At 41.9% G+C, this 22,808-nt stretch overlaps 1 protein-coding gene across 1 annotated transcript; it reads left to right on the top strand.

Annotated features, from left to right (window-relative positions):
* The first annotated feature begins 1,502 nt into the window (after positions 1-1,502).
* On the top strand, positions 1,503-21,060 carry LOC137260637 (endoplasmic reticulum-Golgi intermediate compartment protein 2-like). The gene is made up of 10 exons (XM_067798240.1): positions 1,503-1,987; positions 2,710-2,818; positions 3,646-3,692; positions 4,793-5,009; positions 6,512-6,607; positions 7,787-7,845; positions 16,320-16,418; positions 17,022-17,119; positions 17,909-18,071; positions 20,783-21,060. Exons 1-10 carry the CDS (start codon positions 1,873-1,875, stop codon positions 20,962-20,964), a joined length of 1,185 nt encoding a protein of 394 aa, XP_067654341.1. The 5' UTR covers positions 1,503-1,872; the 3' UTR covers positions 20,965-21,060.
* The last annotated feature ends 1,748 nt before the right edge of the window (positions 21,061-22,808 follow it).

Below are 22,808 nucleotides of genomic sequence, written 5' to 3'. Positions count from 1 at the left end.
ATATTTTGCTTGATAAACGTAGGCTTCACATTTATAAGGTTGTGTTTCCAATGCATGTTTCAACTGTTTTCCGTTATTCTATTCAGTCGTAAGAAAGTGTACTTTACCTAACACAGATTGACTTTTGCTAATCTTGGGTGTTGTGTTGAATCATTTCTTCAAGACAAAGTGTACCAAACATTATTAATAAAATCGGACATTTTAATACTTCTTTTATTCAAAGTCATAGGTGCATAAATCATTAAAATGTGCTTTTCAAGATATTGTCACACGATTGTGACCTCAATTAAATATTTCTTGAGTAATACAGATGTGCACAGTAGTTCAGACTCTTTAGATTATTTGACATTCAACATCCTTTGCTGTTAAAAGAAGTTAATGTATATACATAGTATAGGTGTGTTGATGGAGGAAATGGTGTAAGCTAGTTTCAGTTGAATGTTACATATATGAAATGAGAAATCATACAATTATCTGTGTTAACTTTCCTTTGGAATGAAGTTACATTTAAAAGAAAGACTTGTTGGCTGTTTTTGTTTGTTTGTTGGGGGTTGTTTTTTGTTTGTTTGTTTGCTTTTAGAATTTATCAGAATCTCAATAGCTGTTCTTTCACAATATATCGCAATACGTATCGCAATACAGAAGAGTGTATCACAATACGAATTTTGGGTCGATAAACAGTCCTAACAATTTATGTAGTTGATATGCGAAAGTGTGAAATATCTGTTAAAATAAGTGCGACTTAACTGCAGTTCCGGTGGTAAGGAGATAGGAGACGTTAAAAAAGAACTTTATTCTGGAGATAAATGAGCAATGCGGATTTTTTTTAAAGTGCAAAACGACTTATTTGGAACAGACAATGACTTTATGCAAATTAGTGTGCGATGATGTTGCTTTATATGGGTCACTTTTTATATGCCCTTTTTTAGATAATAAACGATAGCTGCCGTAAAAAAATAGTAACTTTCATGGTGAAATTATTATGAATGTAGCCACGATTGAGTCTCACTATCACTTTAAAAAGAAACATTTCATACCATGCAAAGTAGTTTCGAAGTTTTACGCGATTTTACGAGTAAACATGCTTTTCTGGATATATTCTTATATCCCACTGCAAGAATGTCCAGTTAGGCCTAAGTGAGTTATTTCGACATATCCTATATGCGGTTGTGTATATTTGATAGATACACACATCTTTAAGTCCAAAGGTAAAGGGGCAATGCTTCTCTGGGAAAATGTTTTCGCAAAAGGTACATATTACTTTTAAAGAAACTATAGTATAGTAAATCTAGTGTGTCCACATTGTTGCTATTCGAACATGTGCGTACTGACATGAAGGGCAATACTAGTTTCGGGTTTAACCCGGAGGCGTTCTAAAATTATGTAGAAAGCGGTTTTATATTTGATAAATTCTCACACCGAAGGATATTTAATTTACGTACATTACTGCAATGTTTCGAGTCTCGACACAGTACATTTTTGTACGAAACTGCATGTTAAGCATAGCTCTACTTAATGTTAATAACTTCCGGTTAACGATACACGTCGATTGACGTGCAATGTTTTCAATGGCTAACTATCCAGAGCCTGGCTTATGTAGCTGTTTGGGTCGATATTCTGAAATAGAGAGGGCATTGTGTGCATGAGTTCAATTAATTTATTATCAGAAGCTGATTCAACCGAAATTACCTATTTGCACTGTAGTTGGTAGCATTCACCAAACATTCGATTTCATAGAATCTTATCAATGGATTACTGTGATAAATAATAGACGGGACTAAGTATTTTCACCTGTATATATCCAGATGTGACGGCCTTGCCTCCTACTGCCATTCTCTTGTCGTTCATATCCCTGAAACAATTTGAGTGATAATGAGGCGCCTTAATGTTGCAAGCAAGAACAAGGCACTGAAAGTTGTCAAAGAACTTGATGCCTTTCCCAAAGTTCCTGAAAGTTACAAAGAGACAACAGCCACTGGCGGAGGATGTAAGTTTTAGATGTTTTCCTTTATTTTCTTGTGACTCTGTTTCTCCAAAGCAATATTTTACAAGACAAGTTTCAGATACATATCCGTTGTCTACTGAGCTCATAAAATAACATACACTCTTACACTCTACACCTTGTAAGTTGATTCACATTTACTCATCCTGGATGCAGTGAAAACGAATAAATTAAATGAAGGTGTTCTTCCAAGGTTTGTGCCATTAGTTTTAATATGAACTATGCACAATAGTTACCTAAAAATCCGGTCCCTGTTTCTTTTCAGGACCTACTTATTATGGTGGAGACATTGTTTACTGTTTTTAGATAATACTAAAACCACTAATTGTCTCTATGTATTTAGTATAATCCTTAACTGTTTAGTTAATAACATCAAAAGTATGCCGTAGGACATTTTGGTTGTGAGCAGTATACCCCAAATATCTTTTTCCATTTTCTCGACAGTCTTATGCAAGGTATGAAACTCCCAAGAACATTCATCCCTACCACAGGGCTAGTGAGATGTAAAACCTGCCAGCCCCGACCAAACCTTACTTGCCCACAAAAAATCTTAATATACATGTCTAAATTGTAAGCGTACCATCGGGCAGGTGAATTTGATAATCTGGTAGTTAGCGGTGGAAGTAACCCATCCCGGGTGGTCAGGCAGGCAGGTATTTCAAATGCTGCCTTATGTTGATAATCCGTTTTGTTTTCCTTCCTTTCAGTATCTATATTCACCTTCATAATCATAGGAATTCTAGTGATCTCAGAAATCAAGTATTACACAGACACAGAGCTGAAGTTTGATTATGAAGTAGACACAAATGTCACAGGGTAAGTTCAGGAAAGATTTCTATGCCATATCTGTAATGTTTTATGTTCAAAGTTAACCAGAATGTTGAGATCTTTGACCAGGGTTCCCCTATGTGTTCTTATGCCTTTGAAAGAGAGATGGTTTTGTGAACCTTTTTGCAACCTTCTGTTTTTTTATGGAATGATTGCAATATCCCATGCTTCACTAAGACTGGAATAACTGTTGTCACTGAGTACTATAATATTACTGGATGTGACCCAGGAAGCTCCGGGGTAGAACAGGCCTTCAGCAACCCATGCTTGCCATAAAAGGCGACTCTGCTTGTTGTAAGAGGCGAGTAACAGGATCGGGTGGTCAGGTTTGCTGATTTGGTGGGCACATGTCGTGGGTTCCCAATTGTGCAGATTGATGTTCATGCTGTTGATCACTGGATTCTCTGGTCAAGACATGATTATTTACAGACCACCACCATATAGGTCGGATATTGCTGACTGCGGTCTAAAACTAAACTCAGTCAATGAGACAAAACTGAGAGTCTGGATTTAAGTATCATGTCCAAGGATGCTATGTGTATATGCCTTCCTTGTATCTGAACCTGGGTGCCTCCACCAGGGACCGAACCTGGGCCTTCAGCGTGATAGGCATATGTCTTACCACTGCACTATTGTGTTCCACAATGTTTATGAGGTTGATCAGCTTTATACGCTATAATACAGACATGACACATGTTTAGCTTTTTTTTTTTCAAGTATGTAGATTTTTGATTGCTGCTTTAAGAAATTTTGATCCAGTTGAAAAAAAATGTTGTTATTCTGTGTGTGTTATAAACAGGTGTTTTATTTTACAGAAAAATCAAAATAAATGTTGACATGACAGTGGCCATGAAATGTAGTAGTAAGTATTCATGTTCTGAAGTCATTGTTATAATTGAGAGTGAAACTGTATGCCATTTTGTTTGAAAACATGTAGACCCTTCTTGTTCTCTCTTACTTAAAGTGAAATCCTGAAATTCTTTTTTGTTTAGGATGTTTGAAAAAAAATCATTTTATTTGGCTGGAGAATTCTATCAAACTACTTTCCGACGTCATGACAAATTTGCCATGTATCAGTGGACTTAACTTCAGTACAGCCTTGAAACAAGACTTAGGGTTTTGCAACATATGTAGACATCATCACAGGATATGCTTTAAAGTCCATTAAACATTTTACCTTGAAATGTTTTTGAGGTTTTGATCATACAAGTTGATTGTTGATGCACATCCAATTTCTGTGGTGCTTGCGCTTTTGTTCCATTCTTGATGACAAGACATGTGGAGAGCTACCGATAATATTAGTTATATTGTGTATAATAACATCTTTTTACTCACAGTAATGAAACTCTGACCTATCATGAATCAGTTTTCCAGAATTTAGGAAACATTAACATATATTATCAGTTGTAAATCAAACGTCATTGTGTTCTTCAATCTGATTGGTTGATAACGATGGTATTCGATTCGCTGAAATTGTAAGGCTATCCACTGCAATTAATACATACAGTCAATTAGTACTATTTTCAGTGAGTTCCGACACACAGTCGCGCATTGACCTTTTCGTTTGCTTTGTGTTTCGATATGTTGATATATCCAGAAATTATTGTGTGTTTGAAGCACAGGAATGTTTCATATGAAACCTCCAAATGAATTCCTGTGTTTCAAATACCATATAAGACCTGCAAATTGACCAGCACACGATGTTTGTCAATAATGAACATAAACATATACATATCTAAATTTTAACTTGAAAATAAACCCAGTGAAAATAACCCTTCTCAGGCGGTCGGTATTTACTAAGATGTTTTTTCAGTGTTGGCCAGCTTCAGGGTGTTGTGGAGTATTTGAAGGTGGGGTTGTTTCATTTGAATTCCTGTGCTTCAAATACTGAATAAGACCAGAAAATGGCCGACACATGACGTTTTTCTCTGAATTATCTCCTATTCTGTGGTACACTTTCAGGTATCGGTGCTGATGTCCTTGACCTCACTGGGCAAGATGTTCACAGCTATGGTAAACTTCTTGAGGAGGACACCTACTTTGAACTAACTCCAAACCAGCAGAAATACCACACATTTTTACAGGAAATAAACCGATACCTTCAGGAAGAGTATCATGCTATACAGGATCTCATGTGGAAGTCGAAGACACCGGCATTCCGTGGTGGTATGCCGCCCAGGTATGGTGCTGGCTCTGCTATATGAGGCTTGGTTTTCAGTTTATCGTAGCATGATCAGTTCAGTGGTTGTGGTTGCAAGAGGATAGTTTTGAAGGCATTTTTATCATTGATCCTTACATGTACTCATTGCTTTCAATACCTTTAAAGATAAGATTTAAAATTGATCTTCAGTAACCCATGCTCGTTGTTAGAGGTGGCTTCGGAATCAGGTGGTCAGACTCACTGACTTGGTTGACATGTCCTTGTATCCCAACTGCGTAGATCGATACTCATGCTGTTGATCACTGGATTATCTGATCCAGACTCAATTATTTACAAATTACAGACCACCACCATATAGCTGCAATATTGATGAGTATTAAACCACTGCCACCCAACCATTTATTTGACCAAAGGAGAAAAGTCAGAGTTTCTTCCCATGCCGGGACATGCATTGATGCAAACTCACTCCTGGAAAATAATACATTGTAACACTATGTCAAGATTCCAGGCCATGTCCTGAGTAATGTTGTATAAATCTGAACTCCACAATATTCCAGATATATGGGTAGGCCTGTAGAGTCTGGATCAGAATCTAGTGATGAACATCATGATCTTCAGTCAAGGCAGTAGGGATATGATAGCATGAGTTAACAAGGCAGGCAAGCCTGAGTATCTCATTTATCACCTCTTACGACAAGCATGGGTTGCTGAAGACCGGCACGGGTTGCTAACCCTGATCTTCTCAGATAGTTTGTTGTATGAGCTCACAATTATTGGCAGGGTTTGAAATACCTGCATGTCCGACCTTTATTGTTACCACAGACTGCTAAATTCTTCTACATGTATATGAAGATATTCAACATATTCTAGGTTAATACGTCATTATTAATTCACTTGTAAAAATAAGTGATGATTTCCGATTGGATGATAAACTATGTTGATTTCCAAACCTAAATAATAACATGTGCAGGCTTGCAAGTTTTACATCTAACCAGCCCTGTGATCTGGCAGAAATTATTGGTACTGGATAGAGTGGTATGGCTAAATAACAAAAGTGAAATGTTTCTCGTGCATCGGCGTGTCACTTTTATTTGTGCACATAGAATTTTTTTATTGCCATTTAAAAAAAATAATTTTGACTTTGCAGCGTCCCGATCATTCATTTGTTCACTATAAGAATGGGTGTGTGTAACAATAAGTCTGGCTGTATCTACAACTCATTAGCACGTGCTAAACTTACCAAATTGAGAGAAAAATATATAAATTTGTTCCTCCCTTGTCACTTTTTTAATATAAAAAATTAGAAAAATAAAGTCCTACCGCTCTCATAACTTTTGAAAAAAAATGTGCCTGAGAAACATTTAATCTTTTTTATGCAGCCTAACAGTGCTCGACCAAAAATGCATCGCTCTTTTTACCAACCACTGGTTTTCCTGGTTTCATGTATATGATGTACCTGGAATCTCGCATCTTAGTCAGTAACGATTCCTCGACCACTCCATATTTCTATGTTTTTGCAGAGAGACTAATCCAGACCATGGTCCTGATGCCTGTCGAGTTCATGGATCACTTGAGGTCAACAAGGTTGCAGGCAACTTTCACATTACTGCTGGAAAGTGAGTTGAATAATAACTTTTATCGTCAGCATTTAGAATACTTTGGCCTTCAGTAACCCATGCTTGTCGTGAGAAGCAACAAATGGGATCTGGTGTTCAAACTCGCTGACTTGTTTGACATGTCATTGGTTCTTAGTTGCAAAGATCCCTGGATTGTCTGGTCCAGACTTAACATATTTACAAATCTCTGCCACATAGCTGGAATGTTGCTGAGTGTGATATAAAACTAAATTCACTCACTCATTTGAAGCTTTGTAAGTGAGTGAGGAGGGTTTAAGGCCAATTATAGCAACATTGCAGGAATTTCATGGTAGTGGTAACCTCAGAGTTGTATGATATGCTTCATTTTTGACAAAAATATGAGTGAGTGAGGTTTATGCCACTTTGTGCAATGCTCCAGCAATATCACAGGGGAGATAACCAGGTTTGAGCTTCACACATTGTGTCGATGTTGGAATCAAACCCAGGCCTTGAGCATGGCTAGAAAAGCTTTCTGCCTAAAGCTGTATGACAATTCTTCATTTTTGCGAAAAATATGATATGACATGTATTGTGTATGATGTGACAAGTTGATTTAATGTAACTACTATGTATTTTGATAGCAGCTGCCTTCAGTGAAGCTTCAGTGAAGGGTTTATATTTCATTCAGTTTCTTTCTAAAAACAGCAAGAGAAAAATCTACGCAAAACTTAAAATTTACAGATTGTTGGTTCCAACCATGCAGGTGAAATATCTGACAATTATGTACTCCAGGGGTTCAAAAAGGAAGTCCCAGCACCAGGGACAAGTCAGTTTTCATTTTGGGCAATCAAATAATGGTATCTTACTTGCCAGTGGACTACTAGATCATTTCCACTTATGGTTTCAAACTGAAAATAAACTTTGATTTCATTTCATATGTGCAATAATAATAAAGTAGAGCAATCATTCATTGAAATTATCACTCCTTGACAAATAGTCAAGTGAACATTCACATCAAACATTGTGTCATAAAATCAGGACAAGTGGAAAATTAGTCAGGACAAGTTACTTTCTTGAAGTCACTTACCCTGTGGCAAGTGGCTTTTAAAAATATTTTTGAACCCCTGATTTATTAGTTTCTCCAACTATTGAAATTAGAACAGTGCGAAAGTATCCGAGAATCGGAGTGCAGTATGTTTATGTTCTCTGTGCTCCTAGATCAGTTCCCATGATTCCAAGAGGACATGCTCACATCGCCATAATGCTTTCCGAAAGGGGTAAGATGTGTCTGTGTGTCTACAGTGTGCGACATGTGTACTGTGACACTGTGAGTGTTTTGTAGTGCTAATGTTTGTATCGTTTCTGTGGAACTAATGTCAGAGCATGTGTGTGTCGTATATACCATGGCACTCTTGTTGACGCTGGCACTGATACATTTGTTTTGCACACTGTTGTAACTTACTTTCCATCTGCATCTGTCAACAATCATGGGAATGACAACAGATGATATAAACCAGCCCTGATTTCTTGAAACAAACTTAAGTTTTTACTCAAATTTCAAATTGAGTTTGACAATTTGAAACAGCTGAAGTTTTCACTCAACTGCGTTCTTTAAACAAAAAAGCCCAAACAACTTAAGCAATATATTCACAAAAACGCAAACTGCCTTCTTATCTTGAGTGTAATATTAATTTCAGTACATTCTGGGAAATGTATTTTCTTAAATTTGAGTAAAAACTCTAACTTAAGTCAAAACTCGAGTTTGTTTCGAGAACTTTGGGCCAAGAGTTTCTGATATTTCTCTGATTGACACCAACATCTAAGTACTGGTGGTTTAATGAAAATTGATATTGAACATATAATAATTCTATTTCACCCTGGTTTCACAGATGAACTCCTTCCTAAATTAAATACAGTCATCCCTCGTGATGACTGTCATCGTGGTACCTTGGATCTGGTTATACCCGTGGGCATAACGTGACTCCCAATAAAAAAGTGACTAAATATCTTCGTTTCATTGGGAATAGCACATCACCAAATCCACTATTCTTTTTCATAGAGATCCTCCTTGGGGTACTTATAAGCATTTAAATGTTCTTTAAATTCTCGCGACAGTTGTAACTATATTTCTTCAATAAAATATATACAAAACAAAAAACATCGTTTTTGTCTTGTGAGACCACCCCTACAGGGCCCCTGGCCCCGTGACAGCCAAGAGCAGGTAACTCTTCAGACTATAGCCTCCAGCAAAACACTTCCTTTTCTGTCGCTCGCCTATGCAGACGTGCTTCAGCGTTCACAGAGATTCTTGCTTACCAAAGACAAAGACAAGTACTAAGATGAGTACCTCAGAGGCTCAAACTGTATGTATGGTTTCTTTATTAGACGCATGGGCGCATTAGGAATCATTTTTTACAGTTTACTTGTCAAACTGTTGTAACTTTTGCCGTCCCTGTTGGTAGCCACGTGGTTAGCGTAATGGTGGAAGGCAAACCTTTTTTCCCGCCAAAACATTTTAGTTTTATGGCGGTCTTTTTTAAAAAAGTAAGCTTGTGTAGCTATGCTTTTATGTACTTTATTCATGTTATCTCCATATTTACTACTATTTTTATAAAAAATATGTCGTAAACTATGGTGTCGTGGCACTTAGCTTTTACCTTAACTATGTACGTAGTTTTAGTTTTAGCTTTGCACCCATGCGTGTCTTGTTTTATTGTTGTTTATTATGCAACACTAGGAGGTTATTTGTTGCCTTGCAGTTTAAATCCTGCTCAACATGCAAATCCTCCATTCCGGCTAAAGACCTGCATGATGTATGTCTAAGATGCCTAGTGGAATGTCATCACGACGATCAGTCTTGTGATGTGTGCGCGGGGTTTACCCCTCAGACCAGAAAGTCTAGACACGCGGACTTCTTGTTCTATTCCAACCTACTGAAGGCGGGGGGGGGATATCTGGGCTCAGGACCCTCCATCTAAGCGCTCCCACAAAAAGAAAGGCGCAGCTTCTTCTTCGGAGGGGTCGGTTAAGAAGGCCAGGGTGTCTAGGGACCCTTCCCCTTCTTCTGCCGTTGTATCCTCAGCACCTACCCTTACTTCGCAAGCACCATTAATCTCTGTTGATTCAATTAATGCCTTGTTTCAGCAACAGATGTCTTCGGTACAATCAATGATAGATTCGGCGCTGTCTGGTTTCCGAAAGGAACTGGACGCCCGATCTTCATTGAGCGGCTATGGTGGTTCAGTTGAGGGAGGCCACGGCCCAGGCTTAGGCTCGGAGAACGCTCCTCCCTCTGGGCAGCCGTCCTGCGCTTCGGGCGTTCAGGCGGATGTGCCTAGAGCAGTCGACCCCAGCTTGTCCCGTGGGGCAAGTGGGGCAACGACGCCCGGTGTCGGCGGCTTGACCGCGGTCAGCGCGCCTAGTGCCACGGTGGGCAGGCAGCCTAGTGCTGCCCAGCCGCTGGGGGCATCGACATCCTATCCATTTCCTGGGCTCTCGGGTCACCCTCCGGTGGGGGGCTTGCCCCAGTTGCCCAGGCGACCTAGTTCGGGCTCTGGCAGGGGCGAACCTAGCGGCTCGGCTTTACGGTGAAGGTTCCCTGTCTGAGGAGCATGAGGAGATGGATATCGAGGAGGAGGGGATTGGGGAGGAGTGCGATTCAGAGGTCACGTACTCGTTCAGTTCGTCCCTCAGACAGGTTAGAGAGAATATTGCCGAGGTCTTACCTCAGGTTTCTATTCCTGTGTTGGAGCCCGACCCCTTGGAGTTTCGGCTCCCCGGGGAGGCGTTCGCGTCTACTAAGGTCGCCGAGGCGAGGTTGCGCCTGCTCCCATCGCTGGTCGGGGAGGTAGTGAATCCGCTCCTTTTGGGTACCCGGTCGCGCTTTGATCTCCCGGAGATTAGCCGCCGGTATCAACTGGATGAGGATCAGAGGTCACATACTCGTTCGGTTCGTCCCTCAGACAGGTTAGAGAGAAAATTGCCGTGGTCTTACCTCAGGTTTCTATTCCTGTGTCGGAGCCCGACCTCTTGGAGTTTCGGCTCCCCGGGGAGGCGTTCGCGTCCACTAAGGTCGCCGAGGCAAGGTTGCGCCTGCTCCCATCGCTGGTCGGCGAGGTAGTGAATCCGCTCCTTTTGGGTACCCGGTCGCGCTTTGATCTCCCGGAGATTAGCCGCCGGTATCAACTGGATGAGGATTCGCTATTCGAACCGCCGTGGTGGACGAGTGTGTGTACGCCTCGGTCACCCTGGGGGGGTCCTCCTCCTCTTCCTTGGCCTCGGGCCGGACAGGGCCGGCGGCTTCCGCCATTCTCCACGGCCGCTCCAGTGCTAAGGTCCGCCTATCGTTCTTTTGAGGAGCAATATAGGTGTGCGGCCCAGCAGCTGAGAGTAGTGGTCCATTCAGCTTACCTTTCTGCTTTGCAGGGGCAGCTTTTTGGATCATGGGAGCGCTGCTGACGACTCTCCGTCGGCAGTGTTGGGCCGGCAGCTTACGGACGTGCACTCTCATCTGGCGAGGGACAGCATTAGGTGCTGTGCTAGCCAGATGATGGAGGCCGTCATGGGGTTGCGTCGGCTATGGCTATCCGTAGCCAGGTACTCTCCCGCTACCCAGCAGGCACTCCTGGCTCTGCCCTACAGGTTGGGATCTTCCCTCTTCCCTGGGGCACTACAGGTTGTGCGGGAGGCCGCAGAGGCTGTTAGCACGTTCAAGGACTCTAAGCCCTTGTTAGAGCAACGGCCTCCCACTCTTGCTTCAGTTTACCCTTCGGCGCCAGCGAAGGAAGGTGCTAAGTGGACTGCTCCGCTGCAGCACAAACGAAGCAAGAGGGTGAAAGGCAAAGGCAAGGGGCCTGCGTTGCAGCAGTCGCAGCAACAGCAGCCTTTTCGGGGCACAGGGAAGCCTGCCCCGGCTTCCCGTTAAACATTTGCCCAGAGCCTTTGGTGTCCCCCACACAAGCAGGCGGAGAACTGCCGACGGTGGGGGTACATTGCCTTGCGCCAGAAGTCCCTGTAGGCGGCAGGCTGTCACCATTTCTTTCGGAATGGCAGGCAGTTACTTCAAATCCCTGGGTCCTGTCCACAGTCAGGGATGGCCATATGCCACAGTGGAAGCGAGACCCTCCACGCTTCTCAGGGATTCGGCACACGCCGGTGCCGTTCTCCCGGGAAAAAGCAGAGGTCCTCCGTGCCGAGGTCCAGTCGTTACTGGACAGGCTGCCATCGAGATGGTTCCGGAAGGTCAACAAGAAGACGGGTTTTATTCCACGTACTTCCTTGTGACCAAGAAGGACGGAGGGTTCAGACCGATCTTGAATCTCAAAGGGCTGAACAAGTTCATAGAGGTTCCGTCCTTCAGGATGGAGACACTGCGGTCAGTGATCTCTTCCTCAGAGACAGGGGATTGGCTCACGTCAATCGATCTCAAGGACGCTTACCTCCATGTTCCGATACACTCCGAGTTCAAGAAATACCTTCGGTTTTCGTTCGACGGGAAGTGTTATCAGTTTCGGGTTCTACCCTTTGGCATCTCCACGGCGCCGAGGGTGTTCACCAAACTTATGTTGATTCCGGCTCAGCTGGCCAGGTCACAGGGCAGATGTTGTCATCCGTACCTGGACGATTGGCTTTTGAGGGCCCTCAGGCTCCTGTTATCACACGATGCCACACAACAAGTGATGGACATCCTGTTGAAGCTCGGCTGGATCATCAATCTCAAGAAATCAGACCTGACCCCTACGCAGGATCTGGTGTTCTTGGGGGCACGGTTCAATACGGCTCAGGGGATTGTTTCCATAGCCCCAGACCGCATCGTCAAATTTCAGAGAACTGTATTTCAGTTTCTCGAGTTCCCCAGAGCCACAGCAAGAACTTGGCTTCATTTGCTGGGCACTATGGCGGCCAAAGTGGACGTGGTCTGGCGTGCGAGGTTGAGGATGCGACCCATTCAACAGGCATTAGCCCAGTTGTGGTCCCATTCGGAGAGCTACGAGACTATTCTCGAGACTCCCGCTTGGTTGATTCCTCACCTGCAGTGGTGGACGGAAGTCGGAAATCTGTCCAGGGGGATCCCCTTAGAGACACCGACACCTTCCCTCTCGATTCAGACGGACGCCTCCCTCACAGGCTGGGGGGGCGTCCTGGGCGAACTATCGGTCTCGGGCCGTTGGGCTGAGGACGAAGTTACCCTACACATCAATGTGTTGGAATTGAGAGCAGTCCGCCGGGTGTTCGAGAGCTTTGTGGAGTCAGTGCGGGGTCAAGTGGTTCGCCTAGAGATGGACAACCAGACCGCTATGACGTATATCCTGAAGCAAGGCGGCACAGTGTCTCCGTCCCTCCTTCAGGAGGCGTGGCAGTTTCTGCTGTGGTGCGACCAGTTCGACATTTGGGTACTCCCCTTTTTTCTCCCGGGCATAGACAACGTCCGCGCAGATGCGCTATCGAGACGTATACTAGCCCCACACAAGTGGATGCTGCATCGGGGGATATTCGGGATTATTTCCCAGTGGTTCGGGTCGTTCCAGGTAGATCTGTTTGCCTCTGGGGCGACGAATCAGATTCCTGTGTTTTGCTCAAGGATACCAGATCCGAGAGCGATAAGCCAACAACGCCTTTCTGCTCGATTGGACAGACAGAGTGCTGTGGGGTTCCCACCAGTTCCTCTGATCTCAAGAGTCCTCTTGCAGCTGACCGCACAACCGGCTTGGCTGCTTGTGCTTCTGGCACCGCTTTGGTCGGCTCAAAGCGGGTTTCCGGTAATTCTCAGGTTTCTGGCTCAGCCTCCTGTACTATTACCCTTTCGACCGGACTTACTATCCCAGAACGGAGTGCCACACCCCAATCCCAGGATTCAGTGGGTGGCTTGGCTGCTGTCCGGAGTCGCCTCCATGCGAGAGGAATTCCTGCACCAGTTGCAGACACAATTCTGGCTTCGCGGAGGGATTCGACGAACGTTCAATATGAGGATAGATGGGCCTGTTATGCACGCTGGTGTGTCGACAGGGGGATTCTCGATCCCTTTTCTGCAGATCTAGTATCTGTGTTGGAGTTTCTGCAATGTAAACTGGAAGCCGGTCTGGCCGCTTCTACAGTTAGAGGTTACTCCACGGCAATCTCTGCCTTCCACATTCCTGTCGATGGTGCATTATTGGGGCAGCACCCTCTAGTTCAGCGCTTTCTTGCAGGCGTGGACAGAATCCGTCCGCCTGTCCGGCGGATTAGTCCCTGTAGAGGTTGCAGATTCTTTGAATAGAGTCCTCCTTGGGGTAAGGCCACCCACCTCCCCACATTCTGTCTGTATTGCTTACAGAACGGAAGTGTTTTGCTGGAGGCTATAGTCTGAAGAGTTACCTGCTCTTGGCTGTCACGGGGCCAGGGGCCCTGTAGGGGTGGTCTCACAAGACAAAAACGATGTTTTTTGTTTTGTATATATTTTATTGAAAAAATATAGTTACAACTGTCGCGAGAATTTAAAGAACATTTAGATGCTTATAAGTACCCCAAGGAGGACTCTATTCAAAGAATCTGCAACCTCTACAGGTTTGTTCGAATTTTCTCAAGTTATGCAGGCAGTTTGAAGGCACAACGTCACGCTTTTGTCAACAACATTTTGGTCTCCAATATAAATATTGGGACATATGCACTCACTTTAGCTTATTATTGATATAAAGACTCATTATCCCATACGACTTTCCTGAAATCAATAATTGAAACTTTGATTTGAACAGCTCCCAAACAGATAACACTTGCCATATATGGAATGTAAACTGTACATGGAAAACTGTCGTACAAAGTGTTGTCGATGTTTGCCAAATTGGCCTCGATCACAAGTTGCGTTATAGGATATACAGAAAGAACGTTCCAAGAGGCATGGCCCTATTGGGCTGGCTTGAATTTTTTTTTCAGTCAGTAGAGGGGAATAGAGTTGAGTTAATGCACTGTGGCATTACTCCATTCAAACTTTTTTATTTCATATTGTGATCTTAATACATACATTTAAGATTAAAAAAATGGCAGCTTCTTTTGGGGCTAATAGTTTTATTTGAGAAGTGTGATAGTGTGCCTTTAAAAACATCCTTGATTATTCAAGTTTTCTATCAGTAGCAAGTAAACACACCCACCTGAACAGCATATAGCTTTGTCATGTTCCCCATGAGTGTTGACACAACTCTACTAATCACTAGGTTGAAGATGTCTCCTGATGGGATTTACCAATTACACAAAAACATGTAAGGACAATTGTTGAATAATCTTTCAACATAAATGATGATGATTTGCGGAAAGAAAACATGTATCAAATAATATCAGTTACTGAGAGTATTGGCGAGAAAGACTGGACAGTTGCGGGGCTGTTTTTCATGGCTTAGAGATTGATCATCACAAACTTTATTGTAATTAATTCCGTGAAAAAGGGTGAAGTCAAGGATAGAAATGCCTCAGTATAATTAAATAAGAATGCCTCAGTTTAATTATTGAATGAAGGACTTAAATCTACTTCTTAGGTATTGAACATCCCATCAGGCACTCAGAAACCATCTGCACTTTCAGAAGCTCGGTTGCTGTATTGTCACAGAGTGTATGACATTATTCTTTGTGTTAATCACCAATTCTCACCACCATCTATAAGAAGTTATATACTTTCTTTCCTCAATGTTCAGAGCACTGCAGATAAGGGGAGCTAATTACCACACTCACATGGCAAATTTTGTCCGTGTGAAAGGTAGGTTAGATTAACGTTTCCAGGTCTTCCATATTTTCACCTTTAGCTTCTTTCTATTCTGGTGAGTACGTTCTTAGTGCTTACATTCCTCATTGAGATGAAGTATATTTTGGAATGTTCTTTAATATTGGTTTTGCAGAAATTTAATTTAAAAGTTCAGGGAATGGTCATATCAAGGGGAAGTAACTCTATTATTTTCAAAGAGATAGATTTGTTTTTTTGTGCCTGCAGCTTATTTTGCTTCTGCTTACCCTGTTCTGGTGAAGGACTTTGTATGGCATTCTAGAGTTGACATAGACACTGTTTGATTGCTGATGACAAGGAAAAAACAGGGGAAAGGTATAAAGGTGTTATTATGTATTCTGCACAACTGCATGCTTGTGAGTTTCTCTCACCAAGTGGTAGATGTGACAACTCTCACAAAAAGAGCTTAGTTTTTTGCCGCTTTTAGCTGTATTCCAGCAATATCACGGCATGGGCACACCAGAAATTGGCTTCACACAATGTACCCATTAGGGGAATCGAACGCAGGTCTTCAGCATGGAAAGCAAATGCTTTAACCACTAGGCTAACCCACCACTGGTGGGGTTTACCTCTAATTCTGGTTAGAGATGGTCTTCATCTGCCAATGCTTGTTGTCAGAAGTGACTAATGGGATTGCTGACCATGCTCACTGACTTTGTTCATACGTTGATTTGTATGCCAAATTTAGATGCTCATGCCTTTTGATCACTGGATTGTCTGGTTCAGACTAAATTATTCAAAGACTGCCCTATAGCTGGAATACTGCTGAGTGCAGCCTCACACAACAAACAAAAGAAAAGTTTTCTCAGTATGTATTTAATTATTTGCCCATGAATAATGGATAATTCTTGTATAGAGATGCTGTGAATTATCATCAATAATGTTTTTATATGTTCTGTAGGGCAAGAAATGCTTCCTTTGTTATTGCTAACCCACTTTACGTGGGCTCATTTAAAGACTACAATTAGGTATGTATTGACAAAAGAGATTTGCTGCAACTTTCAGACTATAACTTCTCACATCGAATTGACCACCTTTCATTTGGGGAACCAGTGACTGGAGTTATCTACCCTTTGGACGGAGAACTGCAGTCTACAAAATCACGTAAGTCGATCTGTTATCCATGATGTGGAAATACTTATACTAAATCAAGTTGTTTGTTTGAAATTGAGAGAACATGAATTATGAAGGTTTAACAGATATTATTGTTTATTGTTCTTGCTTGTATTGACCTGTCACCAGCAGTGAGACACGTCACCATGGATGACTTTCAAGTTGCCATGATAACTGGCATTGAGCAAACAACATCAGTGATGCATTTGTTCATACTCGTGCAAGAATTAATCCCTTATTGGATATTTCGTTGATGCCGTTTGTAATGGAATATGGATTGTGCTGTTTGTGGTAGATGATCCTGTTTGTGGTAGTTATTCCTGTTCGTCATGGATGATCCGGTTTTTGATGGCTAGTGTGGTTTGTGGTGGCAGATGTTCGTGTTTGTGACAGATTGTGGTAGATGATGCTGTTTGTGATGGATTGAGCTGTTTGTGATAGATTGTGGTGTATGTGATGGATCTTGGAGTATATGATGGATTGTGGTGTATGTGATGGATTGTGTTCTTTGTGGTAGATGATCCTGTTTGTGATGGTTGATGCTGTTTGTGATGGATTGTGCTGTTAGTGACACATGACATTGTTGTGCTTCAGATTTCCATACATTCCAGTACTACATACAGGTGGTCCCGACAGAAGTGAGGACGTACCTGGTCAACGAAAACACTTACCAGTTTGCTGTGTCTCAGAGGGTAGGTACAGTCCAACCAAGACAGTTGAAGGCATTATCTAATGTTTAATACATGTGGCACCCAAACTTCATGTCATACTCCTTGCACATTAAGAAGACATTAAAAGCCCCTTCATGCATTCATCTCAGCATCATCGACCCGTGAAGCTCTAGGGTAGAACAGGCCTTCAGCAACCCATGCTTGCCATAAAAGGCGACTATGCTTGTCGTAAAAGGCGACTAGCGGGATCGGGTGACTAGACTCGCTTACTTGGTTGACATGTCATCAGTTCCCATTTGTGCAGATCAGTGCTCATGCTGTTGATCACAAGATTGTCTGGTTCAGACTTGATTATTACAATGAAACAAATCACCCAAACATATTCCATATCACCATAGTTACCACTTAAACAATGGGTCATACACTGCAATTTGTATACATTTTCTCTGGACTTGATGGTTTTGCTTGAAGTAATTTATCTAACCATGGCCCCTAGGTTTCTGGTAAATAATGTCTCCTTTCAATTCTTTTGTGATCAGAACCGTTATACTCGAAACATTCGTAGTCCTAAGAATTCTTGACTTTGATTGCAACCAATGTGTTAAGAATGGGCTTAAGAAGTTTGTGGGGCTACGAACGTTTCAAGAATAGCTAGCCTGGTGATTTGTTAATCTTGGGGTTTTTTTCTACATTGAATTGTAGGAATTAAATTGTTCAGCCCAGCTCAGTATGCATGTGTGGTCCAATCACATTTCTTAGTCATTCACCAATCCAAACGTATCCATACTCACTTGACCATATCTGTTTCAGAGTCGCAAAATCGATCACTCTAAAGGCAGCCATGGTGTACCAGGGATCTTTGTCAAGTACGACTTGTCATCGCTGATGATCCGAGTACGAGAGGAGCACAAGCCATACTGGCAGTTCATGGTCAGACTTTGTGGAATAATAGGCGGCGTGTTCTCTGTCTCAGGCAAGTTTTTCTCTTCTGGCTGAGTGTAGTCCATATTTACTACCATAGGAAGCAAAAGAGACAAGCCCACATACCATTGCTTTACTGGAAGCCCTTGTCAGTCCTGAAACCTGTGTTTGTTAAGTAACCTGTGTGCAAGCAAGGAAACTGTTGCTTGTAAGCAAACCCATGCTGCACAGCAGTCTAAGTAAACTTATCCTCAGTACTTTTTGTTACACACCACTACTGGGTCTACCAAAACCTTATGGGAGGTTGCATCAGGTAACCTTTGAGACTGACCAATCAGAACACAGCCTACCAAATCACAAACATGCACATCCGCACATACCTTTTGAACTTTTTATCTCGAAAATGTTTGTACCCGAATGAATGCTATTTAGCGTCCGCTTGCTTCCGGGTGATGCACACGGAGTACGTACAGCCATGACATCTGAGAGTAAACAGTTGCACATTCAAGGATGTTATCTAGTAGAAATATTAGCTAATGGTAACCATGTCAACAGAAACCCCAAAGCATATGTACTGCCGGTCAAATAACTGTGTTATATGCGGATTTGTATTCCCCCGGCATTACATGCCGGGGGATATAGTCAACGCCTCGTCTGTCTGTCCATGCCCCGTCCATCCATCCGTCTGTCTGTAATCATTTTGTTTCCTGGAGCATAACTCAGAAACCGTTCAATATTTTTAGACCAAACTTGATAGATATAGTAATCTCAGCCTATGGTTGTGCCTTTTGCTATTCACAGATTTTTGGCATTTATATTTTTTTTGTTTTTCCATGGAACATTTTGGTGTTAGTCTTATGGTGGGGTGGGCTTCGTTTCCGGAGCAGAACTCAAAAACCGTTCAATGTTTTTCTGCAAAACTTTGTAGATATATCAATCTGAAGCTGAAGTGGTGCGTTTTGCTATTTTCAGGTTTTTGTGATTTATTATTTTCTCAGTTCCCATGGAAACGTTTCGGACATAGTCTCAAAAGTGAGATGTGTGTTTCGTTTCCGGAGCAGAACTCAAAATCTTCTTAGTAACTGTCAGTGTTACTCGGTAGATATGTGTGGCAGACCCCAAAGTGGTGCCTTTTGCTATTTACAGGTTTTTATGATGCATTATTTTCTCAGTTCCATGAACATGTTGCTGACTTTGTTTACGGAGCACAACTCGAAAACCATTTCATATCTTTCAAAAGATCTTGACAGATATATGAGACAGATCTTGAAATGGTGACTTTTTTTTTATTACAGATATATGGCATTTATATTTTTCATAAATTCCATGGAAACAATTCAGACCTGGTGTAAAAACACAATAAGTAACTGTCAGATGATTTGTCCTTTCAGATATGTGGGGGCTGGGGGGATATGTCATCTTCTGATGACTCTTGTTGTTTGTGGAGAGATCTTTGTCGGTGACCTAAATATTTTGAAAGTCCCTCCCATCCCTAAATAGTAGCCGTTGTCTGACTGGTTAAATCTATTTAACCGTCTCGCGGTTGATTGTATGGCCATTGGTCGCGCAAAGGTTAACTGACGCAACCTCCTACTAGGTTTCTTTAGGCTCAGTGGTGGAGTGTAATGAAATATACTGAGACTAAGTTTACTTAGACTGGCTGCACAGAAAACCGTAGCCAATCCAGAAATACTGGCATTGGTTGGTGTATGACCAGATGGTCGCCACATGAATACGTGCAAACACCTAGTTGCGGGTACAGCAACATGCAGTGAACTTGGACAAAGTACTGTGACTATGTGTTCCAGTCCTTTCATCTGTGAATGGTTACCTTGTGAAGATGAGAGAGCCACAATAAACTTGGTGTGCCTAATGGCAGCATGAGTTGTATACTCCGCAGGGAGTTGAGAATGATATGACAGTGTGATGTTGAGATTGACATCCAGTCAAATACCAGAGCCTTGAGCAAGCACTGGTTGCATCGATGTGTGCACTAAATAATTATCCTGTAATAATAAATAATGCTATGGAAACCTTTGCTTATCAGAAAATACTTGTATTGGTTGGTATGGAAACCCATAATGGTCCAGAAACCATTGATAGCCCAGGCAGTATTTGCCTGTAAGTCCTTATTAACCTTACCTATAGTGCATGGAACTTCATTATACAGTAAACGACAGTTAAAACACCCTGAATCGGATGACTAATGTTACATATACCTTGTATCAGTAATCTGGAAATGCAAAAAAAACCAACAGTATATCAGTTTCTTGTACTACTATGCTTGTCGTTAGAGGCGACTAACGGGATCGGGTGATCAGGCTCGCTGACTTGGTTGACACATGTCATCGGTTCCCAATTGCGCAGATCGATGCTCGTGTTGTTGATCAGTGGATTGTCTGGTCCAGACTCGATTATTTACAGACCGCCGCTATATAGCTGGAATATTGCTGAGTGTGGCGTAAACCTAAACTCACTCACTCACTCACTGATTTTCTTGTAAGCATGTTCATCATAAACATAGTGACTTGTTCACTGAAAGGGATGTTGCCGTGTGACTGCATATTGGACGTCTTCGATAGGTGCCATCTGAATAACATGGCTTTCACCTTATACGAAATCAGACCATTATTTATAAGAATTAAATCATTGACAAGTTGTTAAACATATTAGTATTTAGAAACTAAATGTTGGATGTTTCCAGTTCCATAAAAGAATTCATGAAATAGATCCCCTCACGGATTTACGCCTTCATATTTGCAGGAATGATGCATGGTTTATCTGGATTTCTGGTGGACGTGTTCTGCTGTAGATTCAAGATGGGCAAATATAAACCGAAATCCTACGAGGAAGCAAGTCAAAGTGCCATGCCCCCATCTCCATCCCTTGCCAATCCTCCACAAGACGATCCTGCTGGGGTGTCACTGCTTGCTCAGCCACAGTAGCACCATTTTATTCATTTTATATTCAATTTATTGTTATATTTTTTAAACTCTACTGTAGTTGTTGAATATTGGATGACAATAAAAGTGGTAATTTTAGCTGTTTTTTTTTTCTCTGGTTGTATATTCCAGGATGGGAAAGTTTATAGCATGTTCTGCCTGGATTAATATTTTTGGGAAATTACCAATACTGGATTCTAACTCTTCTCCATCTATCATTTTAAAAACAGTTCCGTGGTGCAATGGTTTGAGTGTACATCCTGAAAGGGGAAGAGGGGTTGGTTGCTCCATCAATACTCCAGATGCTGGCGGTATGTAAAAAATCCAGTATGGACCAGACAATCCAGTGATCAACAACATGAACATTGATCATCACAGTTGGGGTTTGATGACATGTGTCAACCAAGAATGACCACCCAATCCTATAAGTTGCCTCTTACAACAAGCATGGGTTGGTTCAGATAATTCTACCCTGGATCGTCATTGGATTGGAAAGGTCAGTGGGTTCCATCCCCATAACATATTAGGATATACATAAACAAGTGACTTCTTCAAGTGTCTAAGCAAGACGTGTATATAGAGAGAAAGACCGAGTCCAGGTGCTCCTTTCACAAAGCAACCTTTACTAAGGTTAACCTCAACTCCCCTTCTTTAGCACTGTGCTTATGTTAACTAGGTCTAAGGTAAACTTAGTGCAGTGTTAAAGAATGGGAGTTCAGGTTAACCTTAGTAAAGCATGCTTTGTGAAAGGAGCACCATACTGGGGTATGTGCTTTGAACAGCACATATATGCAATAGTTCAGAGCATAACACAGACATGAGTCCGGACTGGTTCTATAAACACTGTAGAAAGAAAAACTCAGAGTCCCTGAACCACATAATTTTCCCAAGCCCTTATTGCAATGTTAAAGCCATAAATGAAGCAAGTCTAGATTCCCCAGTCCTGAATTCCTCAGCTCACTCGGGGCTCCTTTCAATTTAATGGGTTAAACTAGTTAACATCTGTTTATCCAGGTAGGCTGAAGATAAAGGGTATGTGGTGCTTTTATTTCACTTAGTTGGATGTGTGTCTGTGAAGATGATTATGCTTTCACCCACTGTTCAACCTTGCCCAGCTCTACTTGTAGATGCAACAAATCTGGAATATTCTGGGACACTGTCAGTCATGGAATGATATCATTTAATGAGGAAAATTCCTGGAGTTGTTTGCAGACACAACAAATTTGGAATATTCTGGGACACTGTCAGTCATGAAATATATCATTTAATGGGGAATGTTAATGAAACTGAGCCCTCTTGCCCGCTTGGAGTACTGCGGTAGTTTCGTCCAACACTAGCTGTCACTGCTGGTACAGGTACTGGCCTAAACGTAAGTTGACATTAAACCTACCTTCTACTCTGTGATTCTTATATAACGAATCATGGAAGTTGGAAGTTGAAAGGTAAGGTTGACAGACAAGTTTCCCTTGGGACCAGGGACCATGGTAGGGATAAACATATGAATATGAAAGTCAGGTTGGTGATAATTGTTATTACGAAAATAACATATTACATTACATACTTGTGTACCCTCTCACAAGTGTAAATTGACATGGCTCCCAAATGACAACACAGACGTTCATGTCATTGCAAGGATAAAAGATTTTTTTAAAATATGAAAATTTTTAGATCAAATCAGGAGTCATATCAAAATTTTCACATTTTTTAAAAAAAAATCTTTAATCCTTGCCATGACACGAGCACCTGCGACTGACAAGGGGTATGAATACACAATGCAATTTGGTGCATGTTTAACATTCTGATACCTTCATCACTTCCATCTTTCCACAATGGAAGCTGACTAGATG

Source organism: Haliotis asinina, chromosome 14 (genome assembly GCF_037392515.1).
Source record: "Haliotis asinina isolate JCU_RB_2024 chromosome 14, JCU_Hal_asi_v2, whole genome shotgun sequence".
Lineage (NCBI taxonomy): Eukaryota > Metazoa > Mollusca > Gastropoda > Lepetellida > Haliotidae > Haliotis > Haliotis asinina.
The sequence above is the reverse complement of the archived record's forward strand: the minus strand, read 5'-3'. Positions and strand labels throughout refer to the sequence as shown.